The following is a 21,467-nucleotide window of genomic DNA, read 5'->3' on the forward strand; positions in this document are numbered from 1 at the left end:
TACTTTTGGCCACTCTGTTAACTTTGGTCTGCTCAATATAAGGTCCCTCTCCAACAAATCTTTTATTTGCCAGGATTCTATCATCTCTAACAAAATTGACTTTTTTTATGGTATCAGAAACCTGGCTTAATGTTGGTGACTGTGTCCCCCTGATAGAATCCTCACCCCCCAACTTCTCCTTTTTCAACTGTCCCAGGTTATCTGGTAGAGGGGGAGGACTTTTAGTTGTTTTTAATAACAACTTCAATTGCTCACTCATCTCCTTGGGTGACTTTTCATCTTTTGAGTCATTGTGTTTCACTATTAGAGGGAACCTTAAAACTCTGTGCATTTTAATCTACAGACCCTCTAAATCTGTGTCTGGCTTTCTTGAACAGTTCTCTGACCTCCTCTCGATTGTAATGGCAAACTATGACAGAGTTCTGATTGTGGGAGATTTTAACATACATGTTTGCTGTCCTGATAATCTTTTAGCCATAGAGTTTTTAAACATTGTTGAGTCTTTTAACTTAAGTAGAATCGTCACAGCGCCTACTCACAACAAGGGCCACACCCTTGATCTTGTCCTTTCACATGGTATTTCAATAGGCAATATACTATGCAAAGATGTTAGTGTCTCTGACCAAAAATGCATAATCTTCACATCTGTGATCCAAAATATTGTGTCCAATAATAAGCCAAACCCTATATGCTCTTGCATTTTTAATACATCCTCTCCGGCCAAATTCACAGATGCTCTCCTGTCTTCCTCAGTTGACATTGGCTCAAGTCAAGATGTTGATACAGTCCTAAATCATTTTAATAATACTTGCGCCCAAATCCTGGACCAATTTGCACCATTTAAGCAGACAAAACCCTCTACAGTTTCCCTGCCATGGATAACTGACAGCATACGTGCCCTGAAAAGGGACTGTCATAGGGCAGAGCGGAAGTGGAAAGCTTCTAAACTAATAGTGCACCTTGACATTTTAAGAGACTCTATGAGAAATTATAATACAGAGGTTAAAAATGCCAGAGCATGGTATTTTTCAGACCAGCGGCGGCTGGCCAATAGAGGGCGCTAGGGCGCCGCCCTCCCTGGTGGAAAGTGTTCTTTGATTTTTCTTTTTAAAATAATTTAAAAAAAAATAAACAATAATCACTTATTTTAAGTATGTATGTGTTTAAAATGCAAAATAACGTGTAATATATAAAATATAAATCATTATGTTTGGGGGAAAATTAGCTTCCTGTTCGTCCCCTCTCTCTCAATATCTTTTCTGGGGCGATAGAAACATCGCCCAGTCAGTGCAGCAGCGCAGCCAATTGCTGACACAAGATATGCACATAGCAACATAAATTTAGCCAATCAGCGTCCTCGAATCTGATGCCTAAAGGGCGATTAATTTATCGCCCTAAGCAGAGTCAGTCAGTGGTGGAGTAGGGACCCCTGACGTTTTTGACAATGACGAACGCGGGATCTCAAGACACAGGATTTCAGCTGCCCCCAAATTCAATACGATCTCTTCTCCAAAATCCATTTGAGAGGAGAACTTTGGTGGAGAAACTTCAAGTCAAAGAGCTTGGGCCAGATCAACCTGACATCAAAATCAGACAACAAGCTAGCGAAAAAGGTAAAACGTACATGCGAGGCTTCTCCTGTAATTGGTACAACAGAAAGGCTTGGCTAGCTGGATGCAGTCATGTAAATGCCGTATTTTGCTTCCCATGCTTACTTTTTAAAACGGCGGGAACAGATACAACATGGACTGTTACAGGAGTAAAGGACATGAAACATTTATCTGAAAAGATTAAGAAACATGAGTGTACGAGGGCACACATGGAGAATACGGTCAAGCTAGCCATGCTAGGCAGAGTTAACATCGCTACGCAACTGGACGAAGGCCACAGGATTGGTGTGAGGAAACACAACGAAGAGGTGGATAAGAACAGGCACATTTTATCAAAGATAATTGACTGTGTTAAATTCTGTGGGGCCTTTGAGCTGGCCTTGCGCGGCCACAATGAGACCGAATCCTCAGACAACCCTGGTGTTTTCAGGGGTTTAGTAGATCTTGTCGCCTCGCTAGACAGTGTGTTGGATGAGCACCTTAAGACAGCTACCGTTTTTAAAGGCACCTCAAAGACTGTGCAGAACGAACTTTTGGACTGCATGCTGTCAGTCCTTAAAGATTACATTCTGGAGGAAGTAAAAAATGCCGATTATCTCGCTATTCAGGCAGATGAGACAACTGACATTTCCACCCACTGCCAGTTGGTGCTTGTGCTACGGTACATCGACATCCATAACGACGTCCAAGAGCGTTTTTTCGAGTTCATCCCTCTTCAGAATGCAACCGCTGACACAATCGCCACAGCGCTGTTGGGGAGGCTGAGCACGATCCTCCCTGAGGGACAAGAGGGCAGACTAATCGCCCAGGCCTATGACGGGGCTGCCGTGATGAGGGGAGCCACAGGTGGAGTGCAGCGTAAGGTGAAGGATGTCTACGAAAATGCACACTACGTCCACTGCTATGCGCACCAGTTGAACCTCATCATGCAGCAGGCGACATCACACATCCCCAGGATCAGTACTTTCTTTTCAGACCTTGGTGGATTTGCTGCATTCTTCTCGCGGTCATTCAAGCGAACCGCCGTGCTTGATCAAGTGGTGGCACGCAGACTTCCCGGAACGTCTACAACAAGATGGAACTTCCACAGTCGTGCTGTGAACACTGTGTATGAGCACAAGGATGACCTCCTACGGTGTTTCCAGACCATCAGAGACTCGGGTAACTTTGATCCTCCAACTGTCAGAGAGGCTGGGGGCTTTGTGAGAATGCTGGAAGATGAGGATTTCTGCTTTTTCCTGGCATTGTTTCACAAGATCATGCCACACGTGGACATGCTGTTTAACCAGCTGCAGAAGAGGAACATCGACTCTGTCTACATCACAGGAATCATCCAGAGGTTCACCAACAGCATGCAAACGATCAGGTAAATAATTATTTATCATTGGCTGAGAAAATTCTTATTATGAAAAAACTGTTTCAATCTTAAACAGTCTGTAAAAACATAAATGTGCATGGCTGAACACACTAGAGCAACTCAAATACTTGTTTCAACATTTTAAAGACAGTGAATAGGAAATCCAGTTAGGATGATAATGTAGATACAGTTTATTAAGCACAGTACACAATGACAGACTAATTTTTTGTCTCCGGGAGGTCAGTTTCTGAAACAGTAATTGTGGATGTTAACTTGTGTTTTGGATCAGGGACTCCATTCCATCTCTGCGTGAGGAACACAGTGGATCTGTGCAGCAGCAGCCCACAAAGAAACGGAGGACACTAGGACAAGGAGAACAACAGCGGTTGGCTACAGAGGTAAGCTGTAACATAGTTCTGTTCACAAGACACTCAATTAGGTGTTTTTACTTATTTTATTATTTATTAATGTGTAAAGATGTGTAAAATTACCCTTTGCTATCTTTCACTGTCTGCCTTCTTCAATTCCTGTGTAATAATAAGGCCCATTCACATCTAGAACGATAACTATAACTAGCTATAAAAAGATTTAAATCACTACAAAAATCAAACTAAAGTTCTACAAAGAAGGGGTGGGAGAGTTCATTAGTTCACTGCAGTGATGGAGCTGCTGCTGAGGAGCTGATGACAGAACTCCAGAGGAACCAAAGACCATCGGCTCTAAAAATGTTGAAAAGAAATGTGACATACCGGTCGGGATCGGAACAGCTCTTGGGATTAGCGGTAAGGCAGTTTATTGACCTGGAAGCTAGCTAAATCGCTACCTTTTGCTAGCATGATGCTAAGAAAATAGCATAATCTCTTGGCCAACCTGACCGCAAATGCGATATCATCCTGTTTTCAATTTGACCGGGAGGGAACAACATGAGTCTGCAGTATCCTGTTGAAACCCGTTTAGCCACGGTGACGTTCAGGTGTTTCTCACAACATGGGCTACAGGACACTTTACTCTTTGATCTACAGTAGATGTGGTGTGCAGTGTCACCTACTGGTAAAGAAATGAATAGCTTCACTTGGTGACCATTAGTACCATTAGCTCTCATATAAACAAAGCACAATAATGTTATGAAAGCGCCATAAAAGAGCATTATTATCTGCCATCTCCTCTCTCTTTTGCAGCAACCCAAATCCTTCGGCTCTGTTGTTATTTACTTTAGAGAGCAAGTAAAATAAAAGCACGTCAGTAAAGTCATCACGCTCCATTTTTTCTCGGAATATTCGGTGCCAATATTGTTGTGTGAACGCTTGAGCAACAGTATATCGTTATAGTTTATAGTTATCTTTATAGTTGTCGCTCTAAGTGTGAATGGGCCTTTATATATTTTTTTTATTCTGCCATGTGATGGTGTTCCATTCACCACACAGCTACTGAGGAAGGCTGACACTGAAGTGTTTAGATGTGGTTATTTCACATTCCTGATATTAAGCAGTAAGCGGTCCTTGCTTGTCACAAAATAACATGCTCATCTTGTAAGAGGATACTGATGACATTATTTAGACTGAGAGATATGAAAATGTAATTCTGCTGTTCACTATGTGTACTGCCCTGTTTTTTAAAAAAATGATGTATCATTTCATAGGTATGTGATACCATTTTGAGTCATGCCAAGGAGCGGTTCTCTTTCACCAAGCACCTCATCAGTGCCACTCTGTTGCAAGGAGACTTGTTCCCGGAACACACCGTAAAGTTCCCGGATTCAGCGCTGGAAACCACAGTGGAGGCCTACCCCATGTTGAACAAGGCCAAGCTCAAAACAGAACTAACCCTGATCTATGAGAACAACGAGTTCAAGGCTTGCAGTGGTGCACTGACTCTGTTCCAGTTTTTCATGGAGAACAACCTTCAGGGCACCTTCACTGAGACTGTCAGTCTTCTCAGGATTCTCATCACCACACCCATGACAACAGCAGAATCAGAGAGGTGCTTCTCTACTTTAAAGAGGATCAAGACCTTCCTGAGGAACACCATGACACAGGATCGCCTGAATGCTCTGGCTATGCTCTCCATGGAAAAGAAACTGATCAGAAACATTCCTGACTTCAATAACAGGGTCATTGAGAGGTTTGCCACTCAGAAGGACAGAAGGGCAAAATTCCTGTACAAATAAGATGTCAGACACACACCAATCCTGTTATATATCATATGTATATTTGTAGATATTTATGTTCAATGCATTCCAGGAATTATTTTGTGATGAAGTGTTTTAATGAACTTTTTTGGTGTACCCCAGAGATTCTCAACCTTTTCCATATCAAGGACCCCTAGTTTAGTCCACAATAAGGCCACGGACCCCCATTTGATGAGATTTTGTCTCTCGGACCCAAATCTGAGAATATTTTTATTGCTAGATATGATTTTGTCCAGGATCCCATGACTATCTGTATTGTAGGTAGAGAGATAACAGAGAAACTATGATCAAAATCTTTTCTTCTACATACTCTAATTGTGTTAACTTCTTGTAAATGAAAGAATGGTGAAGTTTACAACTTAACAATTCATCAATATGCTGAGGACCCCCTGGAACACCCTCAAGGACCCCTGGTGGTCCCCGGACCCCACATTGAGAACCACTGGTGTACCCACTTTCCCTCAACCTGCCTTGTCTACTTCTAGTTCAGTTAGTGATTTCCTACACTTCCCAGAATGCCTTTTGATAACCAGTTCCCCTGACCCCATTTTTCTTTGTATATATTGTAGTTGACCTTAGCATAAGTCATCCAGCAATATGTTTGTGCAATATGCTTTTTATGTTTTTGTGTGAGAATGCCTCAAGTTTTTAATATTGGCATTAAATAATTACTGACTATTTCACAAAGCACTGGTATCCTGGAGTTTGTGTTACATTGTAATGTTATGGTTACTGAAACTGACTGAATATGGCACAGCCCCACCTAGAATATTTTTCACCAGCCGCCACTGTACATTAGTATGTCCAGAACCGTACTGTGTGCTACTGATCAAGGGACATGCATAAGTAAAGGAGGCTGCAAGTCCATTCATATCTGCATAACACTGATACAGCAATTTTGACTCCTCCCGCCTGTGAAAGACAAAATGTATTTCAGCCAGTTTAATTATTAAAACTGAAAATAGCATCATTTTTGGTATTATTGATTAGAATTACATGATAATTATCAAATTGACAATTATAATATTGTAAGTTTAAAGTTATATAGTTAAAACTGGCAATATTGTAATTTATGGCATTGTAATTCATGAAATGTGAATAACTGAATAATAAATACAATATTTCAATATATCTTCTGACAAACAACATGTAGATTAAGAGCTGAGAGTGTTACCTATTTATGATGTAGCGACAGATCCTGGAATTTCTCTTTTCCAGTTGTCATGACGTTGGTTGTCTGATTCCGTTGTCGCAACACTGTGGTGGCGTAATTTGGTTAACTGGGATTGTTTGGTTATCTCTCAACTTTCTATTCCTTCCCATGTTCTCCATTATTTTTCACTATTTATCCTGTCATCCACAGATCTTAGAGTAAGAGGTTTATTTCATGAGATGTTTTGCCCTTCTCTCCTCCCTCTCTATCTCTGTTTAACCACTCACTCCATGGCTGTTTACACAGAGAGAAGGCATGCTGTAGTGTGGTTGGTGCTTTTGGTTTTCCCTGGGGCCGATTAAAAGCCTGGACCTGTTCTGTGAAGGGGCCACGGGAGAGCAGAACAAGAAAAGAGAAGGACATGGACAGAAAAGGCCATGACAGAACAGAGTAAGAGAGGAGAGGGACAGAGATAAGAAGAAAGGAGGGAAAGAGGAACATATGACTCTCACCCAGACAGAGCTGCTATAGCAGGAGGATGTCTCCTTTACATTTCCCTTCTCTCTCCATCACAAAAAAGATGATACATTTTGCGCTCATGCTCTAAAAATCAAAACTGCCAGCCAAGTAAGACTGTGCATAGACAACAACCCCAGATATATCTTTCCTATCCCATGCTGTCATTCTTTTGATGTTTCTGCATAAGGAGTGTGCAAGGAATGCAAATGCAACATATTCCTGTATAAAATATGTTGCATTTGACCATATGAAACTCTGAAATCTCACATGTTTGTACATGCTGCCATGAGGATACCAGCATACTACTACATTATTCAACATAGAGTCTGCAGCCATCCTTGGAGATGCCCTTGATAATACCTAGTCCAAATGCACAGCTTGCTGGATTTACATATGTCATACTTTAGTTGGCTAAAAAACTTGGATTCATTGGATTCACAAGCATTCTATTTGGCAAAAACGATCAGATTCAGGATTCATATCCATCATATTTTAGTTGGCTAAGGATTGCTGGATTAATATTCATCTTATTTTAGTTGGCAAACCTCTAGTCTGTTATCTTTATTTGATATGTTTATGAGGAATACAGGATCTGTGGTATTGTGCAATGGTTACTGGCTGGAATTTTGAACAAACATTTTCTCTTTGTGCTCTACTTTTTGACAAATGCATGACTATTTCACCTATTGTTGTCACAGGAAAAATACACAGACATTCAGTCTCCTTTCTATGTTAGAGGTTGCTAGCTGCATGTATGAAAAACATCTCATCTGCTAACGCATTTCTGATGTCACAGCTGCTTCCCAGACATTCTCCCTGGCACATTGTGATGCCACTGCTGACAGGATGGACAGAAATCCTATGAGAAACTTTCAGTTGGTTTGTCTGTTCCAGTGAATGGCTGGATCTCTGCTGCGCCTTCAGCTAGAATTCTCCCTGTACAGTGAGGTTTAGATCTAGCCATGCAAGGAGTAATACAGAGTAACAGCAGTATGCTCAAATGGCAGTGCTCACAGATGTGCACATGCGCACACACACTCACATAAGCACGTGCACATGCACAGATAGACGTGCGCATGTACGGCTTAGCTTGGAGATGACTACCACATGCTGTTTCACATTTCCTGACCTATTCTCAAACCTATTCTCAATATACCGTCATCCTCGGGCGACAGATCTCTTCCTCACATCACCCCAAAGCCCTCCTGGTTCTCCATATCTCTCCACCTATCTATTCTTCTCCCACCTCACTTTTCTCTCCTTTTCCTTTTCAACTCCATCAATCTCAATCTTTCTCTTTTTCAGTCTTGACCAAAAACTTTTCTTTCTTCCTATTCTGCCTGTTCAATTCCTCCCCTTCTTTCCCCTGAGCACAAAGTAATTAGTAATTAAGAAGCTCACTGTCAATTGGGCAAATTATTGCACAGTATGCCACACCTGTGTGGGGGAGGTGAAAATAACCTCTCATACAGACACGTGCGCACACACACGTACACACACACACATACACACGCACACACACACACTCCAGTGGTTACAATCAGAGTGTAGATCCTCATTATGAATCATTTATGGCCTTTTACAGCAGTAGAGAACAATCCAAGGCATTTACAAGCATCCACAAATCTACACAGCTATTCACACACACGCGTGTGCACGCACACACACACATACACACACACACACACACAGCCTTTTATTGCTATGATGCAACCTGAGGCGCTGCAGTGTCCAGGTGTTTCCAGGCCCCTGCAGCTGTTGACAGGAAAAGGATCTGTTCATCAGCGGGCGGCGGCATCCAGGCAGGCTGCAGCAACCGGCCCAGAGGTCAGAGGTCACATGTTTGATGTCATGTCCCAGAGAAGAGGTCACAACTCTGCTGAGGCCTCACACTGCTGAGGCCTACACCTCCACATATATCAATCATAAAGAAACAATCTATCCCTGAGTACTAGTAAGTCTGGGCTACTGCTGTGAATGCTGTTTCTGTACGTATGCCTTACATGTGTACATACTGTATACTTGTACACATGCCTCTGCAACGTTTGGACTATTGGCTAGGCTATACAACAATATACAACATACTTTCTCTCTCTCTATCTCTTTCATACACACACACAGAAATACACACACACACACACAAAGTAAACCTGAACATGTGTGCTCATACAGTACAGACATTCCGACTCTGACTGGTAAACCAGATAGCCCGGAGGAATGAGCATAACATTGACGGTTGGTGGGGATTTAATCTGCGAGTGATTAGGGCCAGTTCTTCGGCTGCTCCATTCCTTTCTGTGGTACTGGAGCTGATTCTGTGGCTCTGGAGCCAATGATACTCAAAGATCAACCATGCACTTTGCACAATATTTCCGCTACAAAAGTGTATTTTCCTTGCTCCATTTTGAGACAAGCAGCAAGAATCACCTTAAGATCTCTGTAAAACAAATATACCTCACACATATACGCGCACACGCACACACAGACACACTTACACACTTACACACATATGATAACAAAATACCTAAAATGACTCTTTGTTAAGCAATGTTTATTTTGTTTTTTGTTTTTGTCTTCTGTGGTCTGATTTGTGGGTGCTTGTATTTCTGTCACCGATGGTTAAAGTGTGAGAACTATGAGAACTATGCAGTGGAGGAATGTCAGAGTGAGAGTCCACAGTGATTTATTAATGTTACAAAAGTACTGTTTAATTCTCTATAAAATTTCTCTTGTTGGAGATAATAAGAATAGAATAGAATAGAATAGAATAGCTATGGGGTAACACGTTTCTTAGAGGACCTGTGTCTATTTAAATTACAATAAAATCAAAAGTCAGACTCTAAAAACATTATTAGTAATCCTCTTTTTTCATTCAGGCAATCTAAATCAGCCTCTACACTGATTATTAGAGAGGGGAGTGATTCTGAAAATACAGATCAAAAAGATTTTTTATAAAAGCACAAGCATAATACCTGGTGCAACTTCAACCTGTCTATGGCAATTATTTGGTGGAGCTTTGTTCAAAAGAACATAATACGGTTTCCTGGCACCTGTGTTTGCACTGTGCCCTATCTGTGCCAGTCTCCACGGAGATGTTTTTCAGAAGCATCCTATCCTGTGTGTGTGTGTGCACTAATTAGAAAACTAGGGAAGTGATTCATATATCTCATGTTTTAACAACTTGTTACCTCATTACAATGGAGCAAGAATGAGAATTTCAATAACAAACTTATAATTACAATTCATACAGAGGAAGCATACCATTTTCAGTACTACAAGCACATTCTGAAGTATGGAAAGGAATAATGATTGCATTGAAAGTCTCCAAAATTCTCTACAATCCAATTAATGTCAAACCAAAACAAAATCATGTATCTGTAAAAAGATGCTTATCAAGATGAAATATAAAAGGGAAGTGAGATGAGGCACCATCAGAGCACTGTGGAGCAAATGAAGAGGCAGATTTAAAGTTTTTTTTTTTCACTTTTTTTTAAATAACCTTAAGTTTTTCATTCAAGGAGCCAGATAATCCAGTCCAAGTACTATCATTTTGTCAACAAAAGACTTCCAGTAGGTGGATATCTAATTTTGGAGTGAGTGAGCAAATCTGTCCATTAACGCCCACGTTCCGCTTCATGTTTTGAAAAATTATCTGCATGTCATCAATAGCCACAAATGTGAAAGGACAGAGTGAGGAAAAGAGATAACAGGCGCCCCAAGGTGTGAGACTGCCTGTTTTCCAGAGAGATTGCACAGATAAAGAGGTAAGAGGCTGGTGCAGATAAGCAGAGACCATGAGACTGACTGCACTTTAGTCCCTGCTTTTCCTTCCCCACTAAGGATCAATCCTCCTCAACCCTCTGAGTCATTCCCTTTCTCCTTCAGCCTAGCTGTACTCCCTTTATTTTACTGGAAGGTATTGGCACATTAATTGGAAATTTATGGTAGATCAAGAGCTTTGGTAGTCTGTGAAAGATTTGTACCCACTCAAGATTTGGTACCAACTGTCTGCTCAGGACTCCAGTGGCCTTCTCACTGACAACTTGAAGTATGGAAGCTTGCACACACACAAACACACACACACACGCACACACTTTTCACCCTCCTTCTCTTTCTCCGCCACTCCCCTCTCTGACACACACACTCACATACAACATACGCAGTGTAACATGAGCCTCAACGATGTAACAATGAGGCTAACAAGACTCTCAAGCCTGCTAAGAACTGGTGAAACACCTGAGACACGCACAGACTCACAATTAAAATTCCTTTCACTACCATGTGTTGAAGTCTTTAAGTATGGCCTGAACGCAATGTCCAAACACGCACACACACAGCACAACACACACACACACTGATAATGCCAGCTCTGTTGACAAATTCTCATCTCACATGGTAGGCAGCTCTGAAGCCAAATTCCCATGGCGTCTGTGATATCTATAGAGCTGCACTCCCTGAAGGGCAGTCCTCTTTAGCTCACACACTCATACCAACCGAATCAAGCTGCTCTCAGTCCATTTGTAAAGCAATTGGACTGAGAAAGGGCTTGCTTTCTGATATGATAAATAGGATATGATAAACGCTTGGGTTTATCATAGATTAAATACAGTATTATTACTCTAAATAATAATAAAACGTCCATGTTAACAAGTCATTTAGTCTCATATTCAGCCTTCAAATCTTATTTTTCTTAAACCAAGAGAAAAATTCTGCCAATGAGGTGCCACTTGTTTCCAATGCAGCTTCACTTCTTTCAGGAATTTTCTAGAAATGAGTGTCAATATCTTGAGACTAGTCAGAATAAGGCAGATCACTGCACTACTACCAAGAAAATGACACTTGATTCTACAAAATTCTTGAGACAAATTGATTTGCATTGGAAACAAGTGAAATTATCTAACGCCATTGGCAGATTTTTTTCACTTATTTTAAGAAAATTATGATTTTTGGACTCAATAATAGACGAAATGACTTATTAAGATGGAGATTTTTTGCAGTGTACAGTCCCCACGTCTTTAACAAACCTGTCTGTGTCTGTCTGTCTGTCTCTCTGTCTGTCTGTGTCTCTATCTGCATGTGAGTCTCTGTTTGTGTATGTCTGTGTGTGTGTGTGTGTGTGTGTGTGTATGTGTGTGTGTATGTAGGTCTCTGACCTTTGAGGATGACCTCCAGTTCGTCTCGTAGGATGTCAAAGGTGCTGTATCTGGAGCTGGTCTCTGGGATGATGTTCTTCTTCAGCCAGCCTCCACATGCATACTGGTAGAAGTTCTCACAGGGGTTCACACTGGCATCCATGTTCTCAATCAGGCGAGACGCTGCATGGGCAGAGGGAGAACTCAGAACTGTCGGAAATGTTTCTCCAGAGAAACTATGACCTATACTGTAGGCTATAGGACTTATAAACATATGTGGAATTAATAATGACAATTAGGCATATTACAAACCTTATTCTCATAGTAAAATGGCATTTGAAAGATATATGCTTTATAGACACATTAAACTCTTTCCAAATGTGATGTCTCATTAACACACTACCATAACTTTCAATTGCCTAATAACTTTTGATCTCACAGTCCTTTTATGAGTGTTAACGTGCCTCAAAATCACAAAGTCTCCTAAATCACACAGACATGACCTGTGCCTTCTACCCAGGTGTATGGAGAACTGTGAGGCTTGTTTGAGACCTGTGTGTGTGAGATGTCAAGACAGGTCAACCATCTCACTATCTAAGAAGGTGTGAGGACTGGGCTGACCATGAGAGAAGAAGCATCAAGGAATTCTCACGGCCCCTTTGCCAGGATGTCCAATTAGGAGCAAAGAGCAGTTGAGACTGTGGACCAACTTAAAAAAGGTCTGCTGAGGCACTGCACCAGTCTGAAACAGCTACACTTCAGCTGGCAGGAACACTGGAGGCAAGAGGACTAGCAAAATATTAGAATAAACTGGGCTCATTTGATGCAAATTGGTCTCAGCCTATTAGTCATGTAGTCAAGGAGACTCTAAATTCATAGAAGCTCCATAACAAAACTTGAATACTTGGACATACTATAACTTTGGGTACACATTGTCTTCAGTGCATCAACATGTTTGAACCTTATTGGTGAGGCATTCAAGCTCCTATTGCCAGTAAAATTGTCTTAGCAAATCAAGTTGGGAATATATCATTATTATTATATTATATTTTTTTTACTGGTTACAACCAGTTGTTCCAGTTGATCCAAGGGAAATTACCCTGTGCAAACGTATGAATGTTTGTTATGTATGTATGCTTCTGTTTGTTCATGTACAAATGTTTCTGTTTGATCACCACTTTGCCTTAGAGGCAACATGAACACAGTTAAGGTTTCCATTGTCTCTAAGTACATTTGAAGTCTCTGGGCTTTTGCTGCAGCCTAAATTTTGCCATTCCGTCATCTTTTGACAAACAAAAACAAAGCTTTCAGAATAAGACAATAAAGAGAGATGCATGTATGTGCACACACACAAAAACAAACAAACAAACAAACAGTGCTTACCTGACTGTGTGCAGTCGGCTGTGGTGCAGATTTCATCTGGAAGAAAATGTGAAACAAATCATCACTAAATGGGATTTATGCAGTCATCAGTCAATATGACAAATAGCCACTCTCTCCCTTCTCTCTTTCTTTCTCTATCTTTCTCTCTCTTTCTCATCCTTTTCGCACACATAATCCTAAACTATTTATCAGTGTTGTGTCAGTTCTGCCTCGCTCTGTCGGGAGTAATTTTGGCTCTAAACTGTCAATCAAATTGAATCTAACAGAGACACACACACACACACACACACAGACACAGGCAAACATACGACGCTGGTCTTTCATATGACCTTCAAATGCACTGCTTCATGTATTATATGTGAAGGCATATGCTGCACACAAACAAAGACATACACTGGCACATGCACAGAAAAATTCATGACAGTTTCCTGACATGGCCGTTTACACATTTATCCAGCATGAGACTGCAAAAGATAATATTGGCTCAACACACACCTACACACACAGACACAAACACACACTGACATATGCTAACCCTATCAGTTTCATACGCATCATATATTATTATCTAACTTATCTAGATCAAACTATCTGATTATCTGTTATATTTATAGTGTTCTTGTCCTTCAGAAGCTAGCACATATTCCATTTGTCAATGATTAATTAGATCATTGAATAACACATAGTTGTTAGTCATCTTTGACTCCTTGGGACTTCCTAATAATTAACAATGCTCCTTATTCAGAATGATAAAATACCAAAGGTCCTGTGACATTGCTGAGAAGTTAATTAAATTAATTTGAAATCAAAGTACAACGAGTGATAATGAATCCATTGGTCTCAAGTAGGCAGGTTTGGCTGGTTTGACAGGGGGAAGCTGATGTGTGTGATGCACTGAATTCTGAGCCAACCTAGTTTGGAGTTGCATATTAATTTGAAAAGCAGCAGAGAGGGGCTGCTCTTGTGTGTAGGTCCGTTTGCCCCTACATGCTAACCACCAATTATGATTTATCAGTGTCACAAGAATAACAAGATTGCTTGAATGTGGTATATTCTAGAAAGATATGTGCTTTTAACCTGTGAACAGCATTAAATTAAGCTCTCAGAGATGTCCAGATACTATATGATTTGGCTGTGTTTAAGCACGTCAAGTCACTCAGGTGTCTGTTTACATTTCCATTTGATGACATTTACAGCAAGCTAAGTTACACAAATTTATATGTTTTCAAACTCTGAAATATTATGAAATATCACAGACTTTATAGGTACACTGCATTATGTGAAGGGGCTGTAAACTGAAATGGAACTGATCCTCTAAAAGGGACCTTTGCACGCTGCATTCTTCTCTCTGGCTCAGTGGTTGTCCTTTTGCACTATGCTTTAAAAGCACAGCTCAAGAGGCTTTTATTCACCTGTGCAAAATGCTGCTCTTCACTGCCCTCCTTCATACTTCCCATTAACCATGAGCTCAGTTGAAAGCGGTGGTCTATGCATGCACACAGTTTACAGGAGGCAGTCTACAAAAGCTCTTTAAGGTTCACTTAATACCATGTGAAACTAGAGCGACTGCCAATAAATAAACTGTCATACTTTAGATTCAGCTCAGATTCTGCATGTAGGAACAGAGCAGAGCTGCTCTTTCACTTACTAATGGACAGTCTAACTTATGGACTGACTGATCATTTACTATAGTTTGGTTCACTGGTTTGACATTCAGCACTCACCAGTCTTCTGCGTGGCAAAGAGGATGATGAGGGCCACGATGACGATGAAGAGCAGGGAGACGATGGTAATGAGGCCGATCTCCAGGGAGGTCCAGCGGGGCTTCTTAGCCGACTTAGGGGGGTTGGTCTCTGTCATCCTCAGCTCTCCTCCTTCAGCTACTGGCTGTAACAACTCACCTGGGGGGAGAGGCAAGGGACAGGTGAGCAGCAGAAGGGAAGAGGAGACAATGAGGAGATTCAGATCAGGGAAAAAAAATAAACAGCAAAAAAATACATGCAAAATATACAAAATTGAGCCAAAGAATGCACTTGTACATACAGACGATGTCCATTCCAAATATGTTTTTGATACATTTGAATACATTTTCTTCCTATGCACTGTTGTCAATGTTCAAAAATATATCCATAATATACTTTGGCAACTCAAAATATATATTTTTTCCTGTGTGGGAATAGAAGATATTGCACATAATAAAGTAAACTGCCAGCCTATTAAAAAGAAAAACACTCATCTGTCAAGTCACCAGATTTTCAGGTGCGAAGTGAAGAAAGAAAATGGAAGGAGTGAAAGGTAGAGAAAAAGAAATATGTCGGTGATAAGAAAACAAATGAAAAAGACAGAAACAAAAAAAAAAACAATATTTGAACAAAAGGTGAAAACAATTGAAATTCTTACCCTCTAGTGGCACTGCACTCCAGACAAAAAAATTCCTCTTAAGAAAAGAAAATAAGGGAAACCTTTCCTCTGCGTCTCACTAAAGTGTATTGTTTTCCTCTCTGGGGGCAAGTGAGAACTTTACAAAGTTCATGTAACAAGCAGTTAAGTCTATCTCTGAAAGCAATTAATCCTTAATCCCTAACCAACAGTACAAACACACACACACACACGCACGCACGCACACATACACACATGCAAACACACTCGTTCTATACCGGATATTCAAAGAGAAACTCCTGCACACACACACACACACACGCACACACACTTTTACAAGCTGGTGTCATGAGGCGCCTGTGCAGATGGGTGGGTCCCTCTGTGTGCTGGCTGAGATGAGAGCACCCCGACCAAGGGACAAAGTCTCTTAGCTTCCTTTGAACGAGTAGAGAGCCACGGACTCACATTATCACATACACACACTCACACACACAAGTTCACATGCATCACACTCACACATAACCACAGTCCCATTGGATCTCAAATCCCCTTTCATTCCTCTTCATGACTAAACAATGGCCCAATGTAAAGTAAACTCCCCTGCTGTTACAGTCATTATCCAGCCAGATAATTGGCCATTACTGTATATGCACCACCACAGCGCTGCTTTAGCTGTGACACCAGCACATAATCGAGATGTGAACTCTGCTGTCTCCCTAAAAGCTGCACCCCACCCCCACCCACCCCTATACCAGTACTATACTGCATACACACCTACATTATTTCACAGTGGGTCATATGACTCCACTTAGCTGAGTGATGGCCCTAAATGGAATGGATATCATTCCCTCTGCGCCAGTTTGGTTGTGAAGAGGTGATTCCACAATAGGCATATGGGCAAATATGCACGAGTATTACTGTGATTGATAACTGTGTGTGCTGGAAGTTGGGATGTGGGGGGTCTAGATGGGGGGTTACAAAAAGGAATGGGCTGGAAAATGAGAGATTGAAAGTGGAGAAAGAGATGAGAGCGCAGTTTGACATGAGTCGACATGTTAATCAGAGCTTCCAGACAACCTCTCCCCTGCTGGGACCAGAAACCCTGCGGCAACTTCGCTCATTTGTCCTTTTATTTGCTGCGAGAACATGTAATGGTGACAATGGCAGCCACGTGTTACAATACTCTAGTAAAGCCTTGTGTGCGGGTGTGCGTGTGTCACTGTAGTGCGGCTGTACATTATATCCATCAGTTACAATCCTGCCACATTGCACGCCTGGGGATGGAGTGACTTCTGACTTTATGGGGTGAAGGAATGTGAAAAAGAATGACTGCAAGAAAGAGAGGGAGAGGAGAAAGGGGAAAGAGAGGCGTAAAAACAGAGCGGGACAGTGAGAGGTCCTAAATCATTTTAAAGTAACTGACTCCTTCTCAGTATGCTGAGGCATGTTAGGTATGACTTGTAAGCAGCACTTAGTGTATGCCCTCCTCGAACACTCTCCCTCATACATATACTTACTGTGTACATGACTCACTGGGGATTAAGTTGGACATATGTTTAAGGGCTGCAAACAACTCACCCTCACAGAATAACAGTACTAAAATAGCAGGTATTTCTAGTTCACTTGACAACATACTTTCTCTCTCCTCTCCTCTCTCTCTCTCTCTCTCTGTCATGCTCTCGGGCTGTTTGATATATCTGAAACATAAACAGTTCCCGTGTCTCGTGAGATCTCACAAACCACTTCAAAATTAAACCCATCATTCACTGAGACACCTGAAAACACCCATGCGTTGTACATACACAAGTCAACATGAGAGGCTATACTCTGTGGAGTCACTTTCTACAGCAGTCACTCATGTACTGTGAAAATGTCACGTGCCTAATTAAGTTTGAATAAGTAGTGGAATATGGCCTACTTTGACTTAAAATAACACCTTCTGGGGATCTGAATTTCAGGCCTTCACACTGAAGACTAAGCTCAGCAAGATTTTATCACTGACAGAGGAGACTGACAGCCAAAGGTGCAGTGATCCAGTTGAAATTAAGTCCATCACGGGCTAAATTACTCTCCTTATGGTTATATTGAGAGCAGGGGGAATGGCACAAGGAAAATAATCTATAATAATCTCATGGCCTAATACATTTTAGAGGGATACTATACAAGCATCAAGGCAAATTTACAAGTCCCTGTAGGAATAGTACTGGGATATGATGGTGATACCATATAGGATAAAAAAATAATCTAAAGTAAACCCGCAGAAGCCCGCTATTGAGTAACACTGACGCACTATAGGCTACTGTAAGTCCCTACAGGAATATGATAAGGGTATTAAAGTGATTTTTCGTTAGGGAAAATGCAACCAGGTGTCAAAACTCAAGTGATACAAATATTCAACTGCAGTACACACGGTGTTTTGCAACTGAAAAGCCCGAGCAAGACGCAGCTAAATTCGTGCCAGCTCCCCATCTCCTGTTGCACATCGGAAACTCCGAGGGGATGGCATGATCAACTGGTGCATGCTGCCCCGTGTCACACTCTCAACACACACGCACGTACGCACACACCAACACACTCACAGAGTCAGGCATGCACGCACACGCACACACACACGCGCTCAAACAGAGGGTACCCGCGCTGCAACATGCTCTCGGGGTGCGTAAACGACTTACCAGGTGTCTCGGGAAATTTTCGGTCGATGATATATATGGGCATTACATCCACTGATCAAACATCCATCAAATTCCACGGAGGGAGCGCGAGCCGATAATTGATAACAGAGGCGATCTAGGCTACTTGCTTTACCCTGGATTTCAAGGCACAAACCGATCCCGCCTGTCTTCTTCTTCTTCTTCTTCTTCTTCCTCTTCTTCTTTTTCCTTGGGCTGTCTATTCTGGGAGAGCACACACACGCACATACACACACACACACACGCACGCACGCACGCGCACACACAGATCCCTCAGCACTACTATACTATGCTACTGTACATCTACCCAAAGAGGATCGTTGAATTCTAATGATCCATCAGACTCTTGCGGCGCACATTATAAAGTGTGTGATCAAACGGGAGATCCCACAGTGATACAGTCTACACATATGACATATAGCCTGACAGTGAGTAGCCCTCTGAAGTTCCCCGTTTACCGAGTCGTTGCCTCCTCCGTAAGGCGGCGTTTATAAAGTGACCCTGTCAGCGGCACTCGCTCTCAGTGGTTCCTAAATAGCTCCAGGGCGCAGGTCCAGGTGAATGGCGCGCGGCTCCAACGGACGGTGCCAATGGGCAGTAGGCTAGTACTGTGTGATGAAGTGATGTGTAGCATGTTTCAGGTGTGTGTGATCTAACTCAGCTCCAGACCTTTTCATCTCAACTTATAGGACCCCATCTTTGTCCCGAGATCCTCCATCTGAGAGGGTTTTTTGTGGTTGCTTATGATTTAAAATAGAAGTGCAACTGTCCTAATAAAATCCCTATTATATTATATAGGACTTATAGTGTATCCGGGGTACACATTAGTGAGCTTATAGCGACGGTATCGTCCTTGGTGGCATTTGTCATCTTCTATGGTGTTCTTATAATAGGCTATGCCTATAATATTTGTATAGGGACTTATAGTGTGTCTGTGGTACACTATATTGAGTTTAGAGTGACCTTTATGTTCTTGTTATCTCTTATGTTATCTCTGTGATATTCCTATATAATTTTAGTTTATAGTATTGCTGTGGTATTTGTATAGTATTCTACTAAAATTAATGATAAGATTATTGTCATTTCGTTTGTAAAGGTGTGTCTATACTGTATGGAAACTGTATGGATACTGTAAGGGAGCCCCAGGAGCCCCTAAATCATCTAAGACATGCTCCCAAATAGTTTTAATGCTGTACAATTTTGATTATCAGGTTATCAAGTGGGTCTATTGGCTACAACAAATCTATGCGTTCATGCAAGCGCCACATCACTGTAAATGTGTTAAGGTCATTAGCAGGTTCTACACAGCCAGGTCAAGGTGTTATTGCTAAATAAATTAAATTAAACTAACTGGTTAAGCATAGCCTATATAATTGTCATTGTATTTAAGAGATAGTATAGAGGAGCACAGAGTAAAGTGGTTGTTAAACTAAACTTACACTAATGAACTTGACATGTCCACCCGTCACTCTCATAACACACAGGCAAAATCCTGGAATAGATGGATATTGTTGGCACAAGCTGCCTTGAGAGAGAGAGAGCATGCAATCAATGCTGATCCTCATTCTTCATACTGTACCATGAACAAGGCAATTCATGCCACCCAATATTTTCTGCCGAAATTTCCATTCCCTTGCTGCCAGGGTGGGGAAGTTTACTTTCGCAATGTACTGTAATCTATTACTTGAGTTCTGTGCCAAAATATTAAGTCTTTCATTTGCTTTTAGGTTACATTTTAGGAAGGACAAGTGTTTAACAGTGCCAAATAGTGGCCATTTGGCCCATGGTCATTGTGGAATTTCCCTTGGTGCTGCACATAACTTACTGTCTATCTGCTGTTTAGACAGAAACAATCAACAATGTGACTTAAATTAAAGCTTCATCTAAATTCTTACAGTTCCCTTACCAAGGTTACCAACAGCCAACTAGCTTCCAAATGGAGAGGCTATAAGACCTTGTCACTCACCACCACTCCACACAGTGTATTTGAGTCTGAAGACAACAGATAGAACCAAAAAGGTCTATGCAGAACCATTTACAACACCGCAAGGAATCAGTTTGGGGTTTTATGGAGCACAACCCGTCATGAACCATTGCATCACTGAGTGTTCCACATGGGCTCATTAAGTTACATCTAAACACTAGTGTTTCATTAAATGTTGGCAAATAACCATTTATAAGTTCAAATGGTTCTTGAAATACAGATTCTAGCACAGAATGAAGCCCCATAAAACCCCTGAAGAGCTTTGTTTTTTTCAGAGTATAGACCTACAGTACATTTGCCTCCAAAATCCAATATGAAGTTAAATGGATGTGTTGTTTCGATTTTCAGACTGTAATTTAAATAGCATTATAATAATCATTCAAAAACTGTTTAGACTATGAAAAGTTACTATAATCTCAGAATCATAATCATTATTTTTTCCTTCAAACAAGTTTCTCAGGGCATAATCATTTTTTTCCCCCTTTGTTCTTAAAGATCTGTAAACCGATTAGGCTACTGGGATTGTTATGGATTAAAGTTAAGTTTTTAGCTACATGTAATCTGTAGCTCAGAACTCTGCTTGCTATTGGACACCAAAGTTCACCAAAGGGTCACCCCTGCCAGACCAATTAACTCAACAAACACTTGAGGATGTTGGGTCAAAAGGTGAGAGTTAGCATTAATGTGAGAAGATACCAATCCGTTTTGAAATGGAGTACATCAACTCAGAGAGTAAATGACCTCATTACAGTGGAAACCTGAGTTTGCAGGATAATGAGACTTCTTGTTATCATCGTTATCAGCTGTGGATCATATTCATGTGACTTGGGGAATGGTGTGGTAGCTGATGTCAATTTATGTTGTAACCTTGGCTGGAGTATTCAGATGGTACAACAGCCTTTATTTTGGTATCTATAAAAAGATTTATTTCTTGACACTTGTCATCTGCTGTTTCTTTATGACTGGAAAATAACACAGGAGTTTGTTTCGGAGGGCTCTTCTTTTTATTTGTTTTTGTTCACGGTTGTTTTTTTGTTCTCATGTAGCTTTCACAACCCCAAAAACAATTTTC

At 41.2% G+C, this 21,467-nt stretch overlaps 2 protein-coding genes across 2 annotated transcripts; one reads left to right on the forward strand and one right to left on the reverse strand.

Moving 5' to 3' along the window:
- Positions 1 to 1,149: 1,149 nt before the first annotated feature.
- LOC139667251 (zinc finger MYM-type protein 1-like) lies at positions 1,150 to 5,941 on the forward strand. Its single transcript, XM_071546701.1, has 3 exons — positions 1,150 to 2,976; positions 3,257 to 3,365; positions 4,607 to 5,941. The coding sequence occupies exons 1-3, from the start codon at positions 1,445 to 1,447 to the stop codon at positions 5,132 to 5,134; spliced, it is 2,169 nt and encodes a 722-aa protein (XP_071402802.1). The 5' UTR covers positions 1,150 to 1,444; the 3' UTR covers positions 5,135 to 5,941.
- Positions 5,942 to 8,608: 2,667 nt separating this feature from the next.
- Positions 8,609 to 18,881, reverse strand: LOC139667260 (neprilysin-like). Its single transcript, XM_071546714.1, has 5 exons — positions 18,394 to 18,881; positions 15,067 to 15,243; positions 13,343 to 13,378; positions 11,981 to 12,142; positions 8,609 to 8,634 (listed from the first exon to the last, which is right to left on the reverse strand). The coding sequence occupies exons 1-5, from the start codon at positions 18,434 to 18,436 to the stop codon at positions 8,609 to 8,611; spliced, it is 444 nt and encodes a 147-aa protein (XP_071402815.1). The 5' UTR covers positions 18,437 to 18,881.
- Between the last annotated feature and the right edge of the window lie 2,586 nt (positions 18,882 to 21,467).

The sequence above is a fragment of the Centroberyx affinis genome, unplaced genomic scaffold (genome assembly GCF_046629955.1).
Source record: "Centroberyx affinis isolate AG114_WGS23_722 - 3 ecotype Tasmania unplaced genomic scaffold, CSIRO-AGI_Caff_v1 ptg000265l_1, whole genome shotgun sequence".
Classification (NCBI taxonomy): Eukaryota; Metazoa; Chordata; class Actinopteri; order Beryciformes; family Berycidae; genus Centroberyx; species Centroberyx affinis.